This window comes from Marmota marmota, unplaced genomic scaffold, assembly GCF_001458135.2.
Source record: "Marmota marmota marmota unplaced genomic scaffold, marMar, whole genome shotgun sequence".
Classification (NCBI taxonomy): domain Eukaryota; kingdom Metazoa; phylum Chordata; class Mammalia; order Rodentia; family Sciuridae; genus Marmota; species Marmota marmota.
In genome coordinates, this window is record NW_026000026.1 from 82,679,549 (window position 1) to 82,699,003 (window position 19,455).

At 33.2% G+C, this 19,455-nt stretch overlaps 1 protein-coding gene and 1 long non-coding RNA gene across 4 annotated transcripts in view; one reads left to right on the forward strand and one right to left on the reverse strand.

Annotated features, from left to right (window-relative positions):
- Positions 1-19,455, forward strand: part of LOC125619128 — a 141,593-nt gene that overhangs the window by 64,247 nt on the left and 57,891 nt on the right. The window lies entirely within an intron of this gene.
- The window catches only part of Adamts19 (ADAM metallopeptidase with thrombospondin type 1 motif 19), a 251,578-nt gene that overhangs the window by 49,136 nt on the left and 182,987 nt on the right, over positions 1-19,455 (reverse strand). For both annotated transcript variants that reach the window (XM_015500639.2, XM_048811813.1), the window contains 2 exons: positions 17,620-17,700; positions 2,858-3,015 (listed from right to left, as the gene is read on the reverse strand). In XM_015500639.2, the coding sequence (XP_015356125.2) occupies positions 2,858-3,015; positions 17,620-17,700 (239 nt within the window). The remainder of the gene's footprint in view (positions 1-2,857; positions 3,016-17,619; positions 17,701-19,455) is intronic.

Genomic DNA, 19,455 nt, shown 5'->3' on the forward strand with positions numbered 1-19,455 from the left:
ACTGTTTTTTTTTTCTTAAAGTTTTGTTCAAGGTATCAACAGAAATACTAAGATATGTTTTGATGGTGAATTGAGCGTTGAGTTTATAAAATAACTACACGATAATAAATATAAGCCTGGCATAGTGGTGTATATGTAGGAAGATTGCAAGTGTAATGTCAACTTGGGCAACTTAACAAGATCCTGTCTCAAAAATTGAAAAGGTCTGGGAATGACATTAAAAGGGCTAGAGATGTAGCTCAGTGGGAGAGTGTCCCTGGGTTCAATCCCCAGCACCACCAAAAAAAAAAAAAAAAGAAAAAGAAAGAAAAAGAAGAATAAATAAATAAAACCATTTTTTAGGTTCACAAATGAGTAACATACTAGGTACTAATTCATAATACACCACAGTGCTTACACAGTGCTTATTTTGGCTTCAATATCTCAAATATCTCATTTGATGTTGCCAATTATAGGCTACTTTCAGCCCAATAAGTTTGAACTTAGTTTTTTTTTTTTAAAAAAAACTACTTGTTTATGCTTTTAAACTAGACTATTACATAATTTTAAATGATGGAATAAACATAAATAACAACTATTTGCCAACTTAATTAATTACATAAAAACATGTCTATTTTACCTAATAAACTGCCTTTTCATTGATAGAACTTGAGGTAGTCCTCGAATATCTAATGCCACTTAAAATAGAGACATTGGCCACAAAACCATTAGCTCTTTCTTAAACCATTTGAATTTGGCAGTATTCTTTGCAAAAGGAAAGTGTGACCATGTTACAGTAGATGGGCACATATGGAAGCATGGCAGCAGAAGTATTGCCTTTCAAAAATCAGTACCAGCTTCGAGTCTGTAATAGTCATTAAAGAAAAATATCTTAGAAGTGCAGTTTCCCTTGGATTACTGAATAAATCCAGGTCACATAGATGCCTTCTTTTAGACATAGTTCACTGACTTTAATTATACTTCATGCTTCCAGGAAAAACCTTGGTAATTACGAGTCAGATTAAAGATTCTGAAGCAATGAAGCTCCCCCTGCCCAATACCAAGGTCTCTCATACACACTTTTTAAAGTAGAGGCTCATTATAAGAGACTTGGTCTTGTTCCATTTAAAAAAAATGTAGGATACACTTACATAAGTTAGCAAACATAATAGCATTTTCTGAAATCTAATCATTAAAAATATTTTTGCTTTGATAGTTATTGTATGTGACCCAATCATAGAAGGAGCTATATATTACTCAAATAACAGCAGTCATTTTTTCTCTCTTTTTTTCTAAGTGGCACAGAGGACAGAAGGGAGTCTCCAATTGAATTTATAGAGTAGGACACAAAGGATTAAAATAATTATTTAAAATATGTATATTTATTATCCAAGGAAGTTTAGTATAAAGATCTCAACTTTATAAAAGAGAGAAAGCATTGAACAATGATTATTTACTGACAGTTAAATAATTTATTAGATAACACTATGCACCATGCTTAACTTTCCTCATACTTAATTCTTTTTAGTCAATCAAATGAAATAACAACAATCATACATATCACACAGGGTTATTATGTGGATTATGTGTTGCACTGAGTATAAAGCACCCTTGGCCAGTGTCTGATTCTTAGTGCTCAATGAATGGTGAATATTACTAAGATTGGAACAGAAGGTACACATCCACTTACCTTGCTCCCTGTATTGGTGATGGTAAAGCATAGTGATTGCAGTTATATAGAACCTTGTAATTTAAATTACGGTTTTTGGACCAGAAATAGTGGCATCAGGTAGAAACTGGTTAGAAACACAGATCTCAGGTCCTGCCTCCGAACCAAATCAGTAGAATGTACATTTTAACAAGAACTCCACGTAATTAGTGGGCACTTTAAAGGAGTCAATGCAAATGGGCCAATATGTGATCTGAACCTCTGGCTCCTATATTAGCAACACAGATGTCTCCAATTGAAGATAAAGTCAACATAAAATGTGTGGAGATATTAAATAATGTGGCATAACACACTCCAAAATAAACAGCCAATGGATCATGGCTTAGATCAGTTTTATGTGTAGATGTAAGGAGGTGCTGAAATGTCTGAATTTTAGAACACTTTTTGCCACTAAAATAGAAAACTCATGCTAGTGATATATTCAGTCCTCTGGCTCCTATGGAATCATCACTGATTGTCATGATTAAGGTCAAAAGAGGCTTTAGACCTGCCACCATCCTTGGCAGAGCCCCATCATCCTAACCCTTTCTCTCCAAATTTCTCTGGACATGTATCTAATCTTTTAATAACTTTAAGCCTAAATTATCATCCCAAACGCGCAAATTTTCATAAGTCTTTACTGGAATCTATTGACCCAGTAAGCAAGCCTAACAGGGTAAATGAGAACACTGATATATGTGTGTGTGTGTATGAGTATAAATATATAAAAATAAATATATATATTTATTTAGCAAATTATTTTCCTCATCAAAAGAACATTTTATCAAATGCATTTTATACAGAATCAGACAACACCCACACAATGGATTTTGAAATGCTACAATTTGCAATATTATATAGCAATCTTTTCATAGATATGCAGTCTGGTTAGTAAATAAATGTTTCTAGGAAAAAGAGAGTCTTTGTTCCTTGGGACTATACTCTGAATCTGTGAAAACCCTAAAACATTGTATTCTGTTTATAATAATTGTTGTTTTCAGAAATCATAAATTTAAATACATTTTTAAAAAACTAAAAACTCACCTCTTAAATAATTTTAAATGCCTACCTGACAATTTGGATTTGGGAAAAAGATTAGAGAAGGTACAATAGGAATGTCTTTATCATGAGAAACTGCTTATGCAATGTTATCAATTCTTTCCCTCATACCAGGAGGTGTAAAGGTGTTGTAGTAGGACCTTTGGCAGAGATCTTCTCCCAGAGGCCTCGTCTCACGTAATGAACAGTAGTTCCAGCTAAATTGAATGCTCCAGAGTGTTCAATCTTCCAGTCACTATTTATAGACTGTTTGCCAGAATCTCGGAGAGCTATAAAGAGGTTTGAAAGTGTTATGAGCATTAAAAAACCAGCAGTAATACCCACTTCACATTATTTCATTAAAAGCACTAATAACTTAAGCTGATAAATTATTGGTAATTGTTATGTAAGCCAATCTCCATTTAGGGATGTTTGAGTGTTTCCAAGTTCTTTAAATTCTCTATAATGTTTGAATATACATACTGTAAACTAACTATATCTGAATATTTCCCTTGACCATATTCTCAGATTTGTAATTGAACTTTTAAGGATTTTGAAAAACACTTTCAAACTGATTTTCTTAAAAAGGTATATCAATTTATATTCCCATACCAGTGCCTGAGAAAGCCCATTTCTCCATTTCTGAACATCTCCTTCGGATGAATTTTTCTTCTCTCTCTCTCTCTCTCTCTTTTAATTAACTGAGGATTGAACCCAGGAACCCTTACCACTGACCTATATCCTAAGTCCTTTTTATTTTTAATTTTGAGACAGGGTCTCTCTAAGTTGCTGAGGCTGCCTTTGAACTTGCCATCCTCCTTTCTCAGCCTTCCAAGTTGCTGGAATTACAGATGTTCACCACCATGCCCACAATCTCAGTCAATTGATCCCACAATTTAAATTGATTTTATCTTTAATGGAGATAACTGTACTGCTAGCCTAGGAATCAGAGGTTCAAATCAAATATTAGCCCATTTCCTTCTTCTACATAAAGGTGCCTGCAAATTACCTGGGGTTCATTTTGTCTGGAGCAGAAGCTGAGATCTATATTTCCTTATATAACATTTAATCATGATTGAATAATTACTGAAATATTCGCTATAACTCAGTAAAACTTAATGTTTAGAAAGCCTCCAAATGAACAAAAAGACATGCTTTCTCTCTCCTCATGGAACTTGTAACCTAACTGGAGAACCTGGCATTCAACCAGTTATTTAAATAACTAATTTATGAAGGGAGTTGAGGAAGGCTTGTGTATGTGGGGGTTATTTATTGAGGATGTTAGCTAGGAGGAATAAAGGAAGCAGAGAGAAAATTCAAGACCAAGTGGACTGCAAACATAAAGGTCTTAACATGCAGCTTGCTGGAGATCTGGGAGACAAGTGTGCATGAGTCCAACTATGCTGAGCAGATCATAAAGGCAAAGGCTGGAGACATAAAGAATAACTAGACCTTATAGTTTCTGTAGTATGCAGTGAGTTTTTACAACAAAATATAAATACAAATCTTTAATGAAAATTTGAAAAACTATTATGTGGAGAAGGGACTGGTGTAGTACATTTAGATAGAGAAGATAGCACATACCATCAATATGGTAGCCCAGCTGACAGTAATTGTGGCTTGGATTGAGGTAATTGAAAAAAACAGCAAGATTTACTTAGAATGAAGTTGACAGAATATGGTTATGACTTGATTGTCTTGGGTAAAAGAAATTGTTACATATGACGCTAGATTTCCAGAGTAAGGAAACAGTGGGATCGATATGAGGCTATTAATATAATGAAAAAAGCTATCAATCATGGTTGAGGAGAAATATCAGAAGTTAAATTTTGAACAATCTAGCTTTTTAAAAAGGATCTCTTGCTTTATTACTATTAAAATTGATGATTTTGGTAAGCAAAAGCAATAAGCAGAAAAAAAGCAAAAAGCATTTGCTTATTAATCACTTATTTTTTCATAATAATTACTTGTTAGAATTATTTATGGTTCTTAGCAAGATTTTCTGGTGCTTGTATAAAAACAATGTATTAATGAAATTATAATTATTGAAATTTAACTCATCAGTCTCAGCTTCCAATAAATAATGTTTTATCATTCACTTTATATAGTCTAACATGAATTTTTAATAGAAATATCAAATAATCATACATACTTCCAGGGTTATGAAAAATATGTAAGATTAATTTTTACTTTGAATTTTAAATTTGAAGGAAAATATATTGAAAGAAAACAAGATAGCTACTACCATCTATAGATGAATAGGAAATACTTGTTACGATCTACAAATGGATGTATTTTAGACAATGTTAAAGCTTTTTGATAAAAAAATAAATGATTTTGCCTAAAAGGTAAAGTATTTCTTTATATATCCCTACAGTCTATAAAATATTTGAAACATCTTTTGGCTTAGATTTGGATACTGATCAGTACAACCTCATTTTCCCCACTGTATTTCAAGACATTTTTAGGGCACAATTATAAAGGAATAGGTCCTGAAAATATCTGATAAAAATTCCTTAAGAAACCTCTTGGGGTTGCTAGAATAGGATATTTAGACTCAACTCATATTATTGGCATTCAGCATTCCCCAGAAAATGGCACACACATAAACATGGAAATCCACAAATTTTATTAGCTTAACAGTCATCTCACATGAAGAATTAGTGGTTTGGTCATTTGATATTTCTTAGTCTTTGTTTTTAGTTCATTAACTTTAAAATTGTGTTTTCAGAAAAAAAAATTGCTTCTGACCTTGACTGGATAACTGGAACTGCTTTAGTTTCCCACCATAAACAACTAGAAAACTAGACAATGTATGAAACAATTGTTCTCAAACACTGGATTCCTGACCACAGAAAAGTGTGATGGGTGGAGAACAAATGATCTCAAAATTGCTTGGCTTTCTGCTTGAAAATATTTACTAGAATATTAGGTAGCCATCAAAAGGTCAGTGATAATAGTAAGAGAAAGCTCATAACATAATACAAAAATAATGTAAGGATATGTTTATACTTTAATGTGATTCCTGGCAAAAACCCAGCAAGGATTTCTGGAGGTACAGACAAGCTTTTTCTGACACGTATGTGGAAAGGTGCAGGCCCATAATCGTTAAACATCTTCATGAAGAAAGGCAAAGTGGGAGGGTGGGGTCTGGCTGATGTGATACTGGGAGGCAGAACCCAAGCAGAACACAAATGATGAGGGCCCCACTGAGATGAGGACACAGAGAATGGAGCTGAACCGGCTGAGGCTCCTGGCATTGGTTTAATGGTGTACAGAAGACAAGAGTGAGTGACACAAAGAGCTCCAAAAACCTACAAAGGGTCCTTGGAGTCCATGGCTGAATATTCAGCTTCACCCAAGTTGGGTGTGATTCCCCAAAGCTGGGAAGGAAACTGCTACTGGGAACATCTAAACTTTATAACCCCTGGAGCTCAAGGAGGGACGAAAGATACATGAATTCTATGCAGAGTGGTCAGATCTATTTGAACATATGGTCTTTGGTAAAGAAGCTACAAGAAACAAGTCTTTAGTAGCCCTAGGAGAAAGACTAATTTAGCACCATGCTACCAAACTTTAAAAAAGGCTCAACAAGTCTGGCTGATTTGAAAGTAAATTAACTGTCCAGCAAAATGAAATTCAATGCTTAATAATAAAAATAACAAAATATAGCCATTTAACCATGTCTTATTGATCATGTCCAGCATCCAATAAAAAATTATTATACACATGAAGAAGTTAGAAAATGTGACTTAACATAACCAAAAGGAAAAAAATCACTCAATAAAATGAAATTCAGGAATACTAGAGATAATGGACTTAGTGGATTAGACAACAACTATGTTCGGTATGTACATGAATTTTTTTTAAAAAAAATGTGATATTGAAGAGTGCCATGTGAAAAATACACAGTATATATAGAAGGATAAAATAATTTAAGCATTCATTAGGCATATCATAAGAACCAATTCAAGCCAGAAGATAATGAATACAATATGGAAAATGATGAAAGTAAATACACACACACACACACACACACACAGTGAAAATATCTTTCAAACACAAAAGCAAAATTAATATACTCAAAGATAAACAAAACTTGAAAAATACAATGTCATCAGATTTGCTCTACAAAGAATGTTCTTGAGGCTGGAAGAAAATGGTTTCAGATAGAAACATGTCTATGTGAATAAAAGAGTAATGTTGGTACTAGTAAATGTATAAAAATGTAAAATATTCATTTTTGTAAAGATCATTAATAATGTAATTGACTAAAGAAAAATCATTACAATGATATTTCATCTCATTTTCATTTTACTGACTGATTTTTTTTCATTTGGTTGTTTGGTCACATTTTCTGACTTCACATGTATGGTCATTTTTTTTTTGTTGGATGCTGAACATGTTCAATATGACAATGCTGCATGGAATGTAGAAATAAATTGATTATGTGAAATATGGAAATAAAATGCAAATAATTAAAAAGGATGGAAAAATGAAGTACAGGAGTTTCCATTATTTGTATAGCAGTATAATATAATTTGAAAGGAGGCTATAATAGGTTAAAATGCATATTATAAATGGTAGACCAATCAATTAAATATAATAAGGAACTATAACAAAAAAAGGAAAGAGAGAAAATGGAATACTTATAAATATTTAATCTAAAAGTAGCCCAAAACAAAAAGGGAATAAAGAAGAAATAAAGCAAAGAGAAACCAGCCCAACATGTCCATTATTATATTGTGTTTAAATGGACTAAGGACATTGGTCAAAAGAGAGGCTGTTAGGTTAGAGAAAAATGAAAGACCACACTATAATCAATTTATGAAAGTGCACTTAAAGAACAAAGACATGAGCAGATTAAAAGTGAAAGGATTGAAGCAGCTGAAGCATGACACACTGATAATATTAATGAGAAAAAGAACTGGCTACATTATATCAGCATGAACTTCATGAAAATGAACACTTTCAGAGATGCAAAGGACATTTTAAGATACATGATTTATATTAAAATTCATTTAAATTTAAAAATGACAACATTTATTAAAGAGACCTCAGGATCTTAAGTGCATGATAAGGCACCAAAATGCACAAAGCAAAAACTGATACAATTGAAAGGGTACATAGAAAAATCCATAACCTGAGTTGGAGATTTCATTACTTCTCTTTCCTTAATTGATGAAATAAGAAAATATCAGTAAGAATACAGAAGACACAGCTGGGCAGACTAGCACACTCCTGTAATGCCAGATACTCGGGAGGCCACAGTAGGAGGGTTACAAGTTTGATGTTAGCCCAGGCATCTTAGTGAGGCTCTGTCTCAAAATTAAAGAGAAGGGGTTGTAACTTGGTAGCACTTGCCTAGCGTATGTGAGGCCATAGGTTCAATCCCATTATCACCATAAAAAAATAAAAAATAAAAATAAAAATAAAAAGAAATCCAGAAAAAGACTTGAACCAAATGGGCCTAATTGATAATTTGAGACAATTACAGTCAGCAATTATAGGATGCCATTCTTTTCAAGTATAAATAAATGAAACAATAACCAATATAAGCCACAGGTCATAAAAATAAATCCCAAGTGAAATCACACTGATTATGGTCTTTTACTACAACAAACATAAACTAGAAATTCATAACAAAACATCTATTTAAAAATAAAAATACTTAAAAATTAAACAATATATTTATAAGCAAACCATGGATCAAAGTAGAAATCATGGTGATAATATGAAAATAGTTTGAACAAAAATATATTGTGGAATGCAACTAAAGCACACTTAGAGGCAATTTTATGGCTTTTAATTGCTATATGGACAAACAAGAAAAAAACAAACATGTCCTCTAAGTGTCTATTTATGGCAGAAGAAAAGAGAAAAAAATCCAAAACAAATAGAAGAAATAAAATGATAAAGAATAGAAATTGATGATTACAAAGAAAATTAAAAATGTAGGCTCTTGATAACATCACAAGTTGGCCATTTGAAGAGGTCAAATAACTGAAGAAAGTCTATTTTGACTGATTAAGAAAAACAGTACAAATTAACAATATCAGAATTAAGAAAACATTGTTCTTATAGACATTATAATGAAATAAGGAAATGTTATAAAAATTTTATTTTCTCAATGATATTCTTAAAAAAGCAATAGAATTGTTATTGATGAAATCTAACATATCCTCTTTTTATTTTTATTTTTTAGAATTAGTAATTTTGCAGTTACACTGTAAGGAAATCATGGATTCATGGATTCCCACCACAATGTCATAGAGATTTAATGTCAGAGATTTTCTCTTACCTTTTTTTTTTTCCTCCTAGAATTTTACAGCTTTGGGTTTTTGGGTTAGATCTCTATTCCATTTTAATATTTGTGTAGGATGTGAAGGAGGAACCAGGTCCATTTTTTTTTTATATAAACAAATCTACTTGTTTCAGTACCTCTAGGGTACTGAAAAGGGTAAAAGGGTACCCTTTTCTCCTTCATTACCTGGATACCTTGGTTGGAAGTCAATTCACTTCATATGTGTGTATTTAATTACTCATTATAACAAAGAACCAGTCAATTTTTCTTTGTCAATAATTGTTTTAAAGCTTTGAAGTTTATGGAATTTTAAAAGCCCAATATTTTACGATGAATTGTATTATTTTATTATTTTTATATGTGTCTTATGAGCATCACATATCAAGATTATTTTTAAAATTCAATCTGAAAATTTTTGTAACTAAAGATTTCAGTTTTTCAGTGTTTTATTATTTTGTGTTCTTTTTTCCAATTTCCTGTATATTTCTTCAGTTTTGTTTTATCTTGTTTTCAATCCATTATTTTAATTTCTCTTCTAAAATCTGATTTTTTTAAAAAGGTGACTATAAAAAGAGAATTTTATAGTCTTATTCCTTATTCTTATTATTAAATTTTTTGTATGTTTAAACATACTATCATAATTATTTTTGTGTCTGCTCTATATGAAACAATTTACATGCTTCACTTTGCTTTCCCTTATTTTTACTATGTTTTGCTCCTGGTTTCTATTTCCTTTTGTGTTTTCTAGAATTTTTTTTTTTTTTACTATTAAATTACATTTGTTGAAATTTACAAATTGTTTTGAGATAGAGTTTGAAGGTGCATTCCTTCAGAAAGGATTTATATTTGTATAGGCCAGTCATCTTGGTAACCATATTAAGATAAATGTTGTCTTGGAGGGTTAGGACTTCACAAGTAACCTGGTCTTACAAATCCATAAGTGGAGTTGCTTTGTATTACAAATTCTCTGGGAAATTATTTTTTATCTTCACCTTGTGCTAAAATTAATACAGACACATTGTCTTCCTCTCTCCTTTTGTGCTGCAAATGTATTTCTATCACTCTATCTCACTGTGATTATGGTCCTCATATTGCTTCACTCAGGAGTCTCCTATAAGAGTTTTCATTTTGTGAAGGACTTAAGCTTTGTTTTCTGTCTGTTCAATCCCTTTGACTTTCAGAATCTGTTAGAGTCTGTAAACAAGTCAAAATAACACCTGGCATTTTGTCAGGGGAATGTTAGAGTTCGTAAACAAGTCTGGATGGTGCCTGGCAAAATGCCAGAGGGAGTGGTTTGAGAAGTAACAAAAGCGAGCCATTAAGTGTAGAGATTCCTGATTGGTTGACTGATGTATCTAGTTTATGCTAATTAGATAAGCTCTGTGGAATGTATAAATACTGCTCCTGTCCTGCAATAAACGGCTCCTACTCCTGCTGTATCAACGTACACAAGTTATTCGTCACCCCCCGGTTATTTTGCCCAGCCAGCCGGGCTGCGGCAAGAATCTAAACTCATTTACTAGGATTAAAGCTAAGTGGTGGAGTCAGCCTAATACTTGACTTCCTGTTTTCAATTTGTTTTTTTGGCATCCAAGGGTTCCTTAATTTCTTTTTATTTAAGAAGTGTTATGAACTGAATATTTATGATCCTTCAAAATTCATACATTGACATTCTACCACATTATGCGATGGCATTAGGTGATAAGTTTAGTGGGAGATGGTTAGGATTAGATGAGTACCCAAAGGTAAATTTCTCATAAATGAGATGAATGTAAAAATTCAAGAAGAGCTCACTTCCTCTCCCTCTACCACACAAAGATGGACCTAGAGGTTGGTAGTCTGCAAACCATAAAAAACACCCTCACCAGAACCCTTATACTGTCACCCTGACTTCCTGCTTCCAAAACTGTAATAAATACATTTATGCTATTTATAAGCCACTCAATCCATTTATTTTGTTATAGCATCCCAAAGTGATTACAATAAGAGGTAAATATATTTTTCTCTGGAATTTTGCTCCTTTAAAATTGTTTTTATTGAGACTACTGTCCATAGTGCTTTTTATGAAAAACTGCAGGCAAGGAGGATTGGCCCATACATCTTTTGTGAGACATTTATAAACATAAGCTACAATGATTTTGTAAAAATATAATGTATGGAAATTACACTTGGGCTTTTTTTTTAAGAGAGAGAGAGAGAATTTTTTTAATATTTATTTTTCAGTTTTCGGTGGACACAACATCTTTATTTTATTTTGATGTGGTGCTGAGGATCGAACCCAGTACCCCACGCATGCCAGGCGAGCACGCTACTGCTTGAGCCACATCTCCAGCTCCACACTTTAGGCTTTTTGATAAACTGATAACATCAGTATAATTCCACTGTATTCAGAAAGGCATATAATAAATGCATATAAGAATATAATCAAAAGAGAATAGCGAAGAAAGAATAATTGTACTGGGAGACAATTAAATTTCTCCTATGAAATAATATATAGTTTGGTGTAGACAAGTTAATTTATTTAAGAATGGTCAGTTTGCCAAGGTTCTAGTTTCTTTTCTTTTTCCTAAAGCTCTTTGGGAGGAAGATTTCTTCCTGCCTATACCCAATGGAACCTTTAGGAAGGATGATTTGTGGTATGAATCCATTTGTCAGATGTTTGGGTTTGAAATCTAGACATTTAACACTGTGCTATTTATTTTTTCTCCAAATCTGTCCCTCACCCATTTGTCCTATATCAGTAAATGCTACTGGTACCTGCCAAATTTCTAGAAGTCACCCTTGAATCTTTATTCTCTGTCAACACTAGCATCCATTTGTAACAAGTTCGGTCTTTTTAAAAAGACTTTTTAATGTATTTTTGTTGTTGTTGTAGGTGGACACAATACCTTTATTTTATTTTTATGTGGTGCTGAGGATCAAACCTAATAATGCCTCATGTGTCCCAAGGCGAGTGCTGTACCACTGAGCTCCAGCCCCAGCCCAAGTTCTATCTTGTTTAGTGGATTTACTGAGTTATTTTAATTGGTTTGGTGGGTTATTTCCCATCCCTATTCTCTTGAATAGTTTATGCAACTAGTTTTTTTTGCCCCCATTCATATACCCTTCTGCTAATTCATCAAGATAATTATTTTTCATTAACAGTATAAGGAAACAGTAGGCATGTGAGTAAACATGGTAACATATTGGCATTTTCAACTTTGAAAATTATCTCCAGAGTATAGCACTTACACAGTTTAAGAGCACAGACACTGTTTCTTTGTACAAATAAAAAACTTTGCTAGCTTAGGCCTAAATCAAAGCACAAAGAAAACGGACAGTAATTAAAACCAGATGCCTAAGACAGATAGGGGATTCTAGTTTTAAACTGAATGGTCTTTTAACAACAAAAAAAGTGCTCAGGGATTTATACATTTAGAGATCTACAGCAAAGAAAGAGCATGGATTGGCAGAACTCGAGGCAGTAATTAGAGGAGAAAATAGTCATTTCGTGATTTATACTCTCCTAAATTAACTTTATAAAAATAATTGATCACATTAGCTCAGAAGGGAAAAAAGGTGATATGGGAGAAATTTAATAAAAATATGTTCAAATAGGACATAATTTAAAAAATCACAAGTGTTGCACGTAAAGCAATAATTAAGCTAAAAGGATTTTTTTTTTTTTAAATGAAGCAGCATGTTTCAGTCCCCGAGAGTATAGATGCTATGACCAGACTCCTTGGGTTCCAATTCAGGATCACGGCATTTTAGGTGTGTGACCTTGGGAAAGGAACATAAACTCTCTTGTTTTCTGGTCTCTGTGGTCTCTAAAAATTGGAAAATTAGTAGTGCTTGCTTTATGGAAGTATTCTGAAGATTTGTTTAATAGACAGGTATAATGCACTGTTGTATATCAACCATTCATGTAAGGTGTTGATATTATTTCCTACGTGCCAGGCTTTGTTTTGGCTATTGCAAACAAGGAACTAAACAAAATACCTTAAAAACATTAACCATGGAGATAGACAATATAGAAGCAAGCATGTAAATAAATATGAAAATTCAGAGAGTTGTAACTAGTGTAAAGGAAATAAACAGCACAATATAATAGAAGTGACTTGGTTGGAGGTCACAATATAGATGGAGAGAAAATGATCGCTTTTGACACTGGCAGGATTTGGTGATGTATTGCATTAGAGTGGTAACAAAGGTCTCAAGATAGCCTCTTGGTTTTGGCAAAAACAACGGGATAGAAATTAGTCACTGTGGCTGGGTGTGGTGGCACATGCCTGTGATCTCAGCTACTGGGGAGGCTGAGGAAGGCGAAGCCCAAGTTCAAGGCCTGCCTGGGTAGCTTGATAAGACCTTGTAACAAGATAACATGTAAAAAGAGGGACTGGACATACAGTTCAGTGGTAAAGCACGTGCCTAGTGACTTAAATGGCCCAAGGTTCAATTTCAAGTACAAAAGAAAAAAAAAAAGGAAAATAAAAAAAAATAGTAAATGTGGTTGGTTGAATTCTGGCTCACTTAAAAAAAAATTCTCAAAGAAAATATCTCCTACCACAATGGGATAAACTTAGAAAACAATAAGAGAAAGAAAACTAGAATATTCACAAGTTTATAGAAATTAAGCAGCACATTCTTAAACAATTAATGTATCAAAGAAGAACATCACAAGACAAAATAGAAAATATCTCAAGACAAATGAAATGGAAAACTTAACATACTGAAAGTCATGGGGGCATGTAAAAAGAGTGTCAAGAGGAAAATATGTACTTATAAACCCTTAGATTTTAGGAATAAAGAAAGAAGAAGAATATGAATTCAAAGCTAGCAGAAGAAAAGAAGTGGTCAAAATTAGAGTAGCATTAAATGAGAAAGAACAATAGAGAAAAATCAACAAAACTAAAAGATGATTCTTCAACAAGATCAATAAAATTGACAAACTTTTAGCTGTACTGACTAAGAAAAAGCAGGGAAAGGATTGAAATTACTAACATCAGATATTAAAGTGGGAATATTATAAACAAATTTCACAGGAGGGAAAATAAACATTAGGAGTACTATGAACAGGTATATGACAAAACAAACAAACAACAACAACAACAAAAAAAAAAACTGGAAAAGTGAGATAAAAGGGATTCCCAGACACCAGAACAAACTGAGACTGAATCACAAAGAAATGGAAATCCTAAGCAAGCCTATAATTAGTAAAGGGATTGAATCAGTAATCATAAATCAAAGAGCAGCCTTGGAGCTGAGAATATTTTTGTTTATAGTATTAGGTAATGGTATGACTATTTATCTGCAAGTGTATACCCAGTTTTCCCAGCATTATTAGATGAAAAGACTGTCTTTTCTCCATTGAGTGGTCTTGGCATTCTTTTTTACAAATCAAGAGCTTGTTTCTGGGCTATCTCTTCTGTTCTGTCTTTATACCAGGTCTGTCTTTATACCACATCCACACTGTTGGGACTACCTTAGTTTTCTAGAAGTTATGAAATTAGGAAATTTGAGTCCTATGACTTCATTCTTCTTTTGCAAGATTGGTTAATTATTCAGGGTTGCTTGAAATATCATTTGAATTATATGTAGGCTTTTATATTTCTACAGAAATGATTGAGATGTGAAGGTATTCAATGCCACTGAATCCACGGAACTTTACCCTTAAAATTAGGTAGGATAATAACTTTTATGTTAGAAATATGTGTATTTTTACCACAATAAGAAAACATTATTAAGGGGAGGGATCAACATCTTATTATTCAGAATGCTACTGCTATGATCTGAATATTTGTGTCCCTTTATAACATTCATATGGTGAAGTTGTGAACCTCGTGGTAATATTATTATGAAGTCTTTCCAGAGGGCTCCACCATCATAAATGAGATTTGTGCTTTTATAAAAGAGACTCTACAGAGTTAGCCAGCCTCTTACACCTATGATGGCACAGCAAAAAAATGTGTCATCTGCCAATTTAGAAACAGGCCTCACTAGACCTCAGATCTGTCAATACCTTGATTTTGGATTTTTCAACCTCCAGAACTGTAATAAATCAATTTTCTTTTCTTTTTTTAAAAATAAGCTAACCACTCTACGGCATTTGGTTATGGAAGCCTGAATGAATGAAGATAGCTACCATCTGTTGCCTATTAAAAAAAAAGAAAAAGACTTCACATATATTAAGATTAAGAATCAGGGGGGGCTGGGGCTGTAGCTCATTGGTAAAGTGCTTGGCTAGTACATGTGAGGCACTGGGTTGGATCCTCAGCACCTCATAAAAATAAATAAATAAAATAAAGGTATGAAAAGAAAAGATTAAGGATCAGGACACAGGGAGATTACCCTAGATTATCTAGGAGGGCCCTAAATACAAAAGTTATCTAAGAGGGGGAGAATGAGGCAGAGTTGAACTTGGAAGAAGGGAAGGCAATGAGACATGGAGGCAGACAATGAAGTGATGCTGGCCACCTCCAGAAGCTAAAAAGACAAGGCATGATGTCCCCTGAGTCTCCAGAGGTGACTGTAGGCAGTTCACATTTTGGTCAAGAAAAATAGTATTTGTATTTCTGACCTCCAGATCTATGAAAAATACACTTATTTTTGTTGTTTTAAGCTGTGAAATTTGTAGTACTAGTTACAAGTCATAGGACTCTAATGGTGACATTTAGCATGGTGGAGAAAACTAAAGGAAGAATGAGTTTAGAACTGGGTGGAAATTGAATCTTTTATTCAGACTTTTGACTTTGGACTTAATATTTCTTAGATGTTTATGATACATTTCACAATTTAAATCAAATAAGCACATAAAGAATAGAACTGGATGAACTTCTTTAGGGAGAGAACATGGAAGAGAAAAATGAAGGGGCCAAGCCTGATCGCTACAACATGGGAACATTTGGAGACCAAGAAGAGTTATGGGTCCAACAATGGAGACTAGTCAGTGGCATCCTCAGAAAACAAAGCTGCACTCTTAGAAGCAAGAGAGGAACACATTTAACAAACTAAGGAAACGTCAACAGAGTTGGATGCTATTTACAGGTCAAATAACAAAGAGTATTTAATTTGTCAACAAGGAAGGCATTTTCTGACCTTGAAAAGGGCAATGTGTTGACCAGTAGATATCTAGGGAGATGAAACATAAAACTGGATTGGTTGAGGAGGCTGGGAGGTGAGGCATTGGAGGAAGCATGGGTGTGACCTATTTGTAAAACCAGCGGGTTTATTTAGCCACATTTCTCAGGTTACTAAAACTCATGGTACAAAGTAGAATTTTGTAAAAGTGATAAAATTCCATTTGTGACATCTGCTTTCATTCCAAGCTTAGAAAAAAGGAAACGTAGCCAAGTGTAACAGTCAATGTTCTGCTATTAAACAAATGAACTGAAATAATCTAAGGTACCTTATCTTCAGAAACTGTGTATTAGGACTTCAGTGAGAATTTGAAAATCTGGCATAATATACTTGCACTTAAAATGCATTTAAAAATCATACTAGGTAGAGCAGATAAAAATTATATATCACTAATAACAAAGAACAAGTGTGTCACATAACAAAGAATTTATTTTACTGTTCTCTTTTTCTCAAAGTTTCTTACTCCTAGAAAGCAAACCTTAACGAAAAAAGATTTCCATCTAAGTTTTAACTGTTTTAGATAGTGCAGAGTAAAAACAATTATGGAAGGTGAATTGTTTTTTATGAAAAAAAAAAAAAAAGGTTTCCCTATTGGGACATTTATTCCTTACTTGAGGAAGAATAATGAGGACATTATTTTTCTTAAGGAAAAAAAAAAAGTCTTGATGTGTTTCCTTTAAAAAGATAATATAAATACAATGCTTATATTCTGAGTGATGTTTTAGTCTTCTTCCTGAACTGATCACCTTCAATCCATTTATCTGTGGATATAATGACTATAAAAACCATGATGTAATTAGAGTAAAACTTTGATACATAAGAGAGTATATTTTGAAAACTTAGTATTTCCTGTGTATACTTAAAAACCACTAATTGAACTAACTAAAGTATTAAAATAGCCAATACAGCTTTTCAACAAGCAATACTGCACATTTTTAAAATAAGTCCTTCGTTTGCTGAAGTACAGGAAAAGAAGGAACCATTTTCCATTACAAGATCACGTCCTTGTACTATGAATTTTTTTCAAACCATAAGATATCCTAATTCCAAAATAATCATTACATAAATAAACATATATATGCAAATACAATTTGCAATTAAGATGTATCATTAAGTTATAGATATGAAATAAATGTTAACAAAATATGTTACATGTATAAGCATACATGTGAAGTAAAACATATTGAAATTGTTCAATGAGTTGTTTTTTTTTAATTATAGGTTAACATGTGGAAGCAATTTATACCACACTGCCCCTCCCCCAACATGGAGACAACCAGATTGCTTTTGCTCTTGGGAAGCCCCTGGGAGAGAAAGAAAGAAATTCTTGCTTTATGTGACAAGAGGTGCTTCCTGGGAGGTTCAAACACACAGAACTAGAAATAGACTGACTTCCTTGTCATCATAGAATTCTCAGGGAAGGGAGTGGGGCTCGTACTTGGATCCTCTCTGTGTCTGTAACTCAGGTTACCTAAATAGCTATGTGCCGGCTTTTCCTCCACAACTTTGATTCTTCTTGCTCCAGCAGGTATCACCAACACTTCTACATAACCTGTAAGAATTAATAAAGCATGAAATAAATCCAGAGATCTTATAAAATCTCTTTTCTTTATTCACTTGAGTTCCCCCCTTTGGTTTTGGTTATTGCTATGATATTTAAATGTTTATGCAAAGAAAACATCTTATGTATGAAAGCTGTCATGATTTCAAGTGAAGAAGTTTCTTGGAAAGATGTTGAGCTGACAGCTCTATTGAGGATAAATAGGCAATTGCAATTTATGTAGAAAAGCTCAATTTGCTTTATGAATTGTGAGCAGGGAAAAATCCCAATGGGATAGCCTAGTTAGAAACACAGTGAATTGTGGAATAGAGTAAATGACTTCAGGTTTTGCTCTGGGAACTCCTTTAAGTTAGAAAGTACAGAGAAGAAGGAAACACAGCTGGAGAGAATACAGCTGGCCTGAACCAGTCTCTGGAGTAATTAAGTGTAGGACAAGAGAGACCAAACATTCCCTGGCGAGATTAGCAAAGGGTTTTGAATCTGGAGCTGGAGACAAGTAAGCATAAGGCTCACCAAGCCATCTCACATTACCTCTGCAGGTGTCAGACAGCTAATAGCAAGGCAAGTTTAGGAGTTTCCAAGGAAAAATTTGCAGCAGACTTTAAAAATGTAATGCTTGAAGTAAAATAAGAATATGATAAAATAAAAAGATGTGCAAAAAAAGAGAAGGAATCAAGATTCCACTTAGTACAGAATAGTGATACAGCAGGTGTCTACCTTCAGTTGAATATTTATATTTTAAAGTATATTTAAATAAAAATTTTTATTATTTCTGTGTAGATGCATGTATTGATAAAAGTCTGATTTAAGGCTTTAAAAAAGCAAGGAACTTGTTCCAAAGTTGTCCCTTATTTATCAATTATTTAAATTCCTGAAAATGCCTAATTGTTTGATATGTAACAGAAGGTAGCATATACCCCACCTGGTGGCAGTGGCTGGAATTAGAGGCATATGGTTTGAGAATCACAATTTCCATCCAAGAACAGCTTATTTTAATTAACCATTGAATCATACATTTTCCGTAACATGCAACCACTTTTAGTAGCACCAAAGATAAAAGCACTTTAATTTTGTTACATGCACAAAGTAGACAGTAATGAAAACAATAACAAATGGTTAGTGGATATTTGTTCATACAAGTAAGGTAAGAGGGCCTCTTCCCTCAATGAGCTTATACTTAAATTAAAAAGAAAAGGCATAAATAAGCTATGTAAATATAAGTTAAATAAAACTTCAAAAATATCTTAATATATAAAACAATATGGTTAATTCCCTGCTAAAAATGATACACTAGGTTTCTAAAACTGTCCTGGTCTCTGATCATACACCACCCAAACATTCCCTACTATTCATACCCTCTGAGGAGGGGTATTTTTTAGTTCCATTTAAATAGTTACATATACTACTCACATTAAAAAAATAGGCATTAGCCAAAATCACTGTGATCCAGGAGAGAGAACGATCCATACAAATCAAGGAAAGTTTCACAAAGAAGTATAAATAGATGACCTGTCTTTGAAGAAAGCATAAGATGTGGACAGATATAGAAAAATGATGAGTTTCTGTACATTAAGAAGATATGAGATAGTGGTTTCAGTAGCACCTGAGTAAAGTAATTCATTTAAAACACACACACACACAAACACACACACATATAGGTTGTAGATGGACAAAATACCTTTATTTCATTTATATATGTGGTGCTGAGGATTGAACCTAGTGCTTCACATGTGCTGGGCAAGCGCT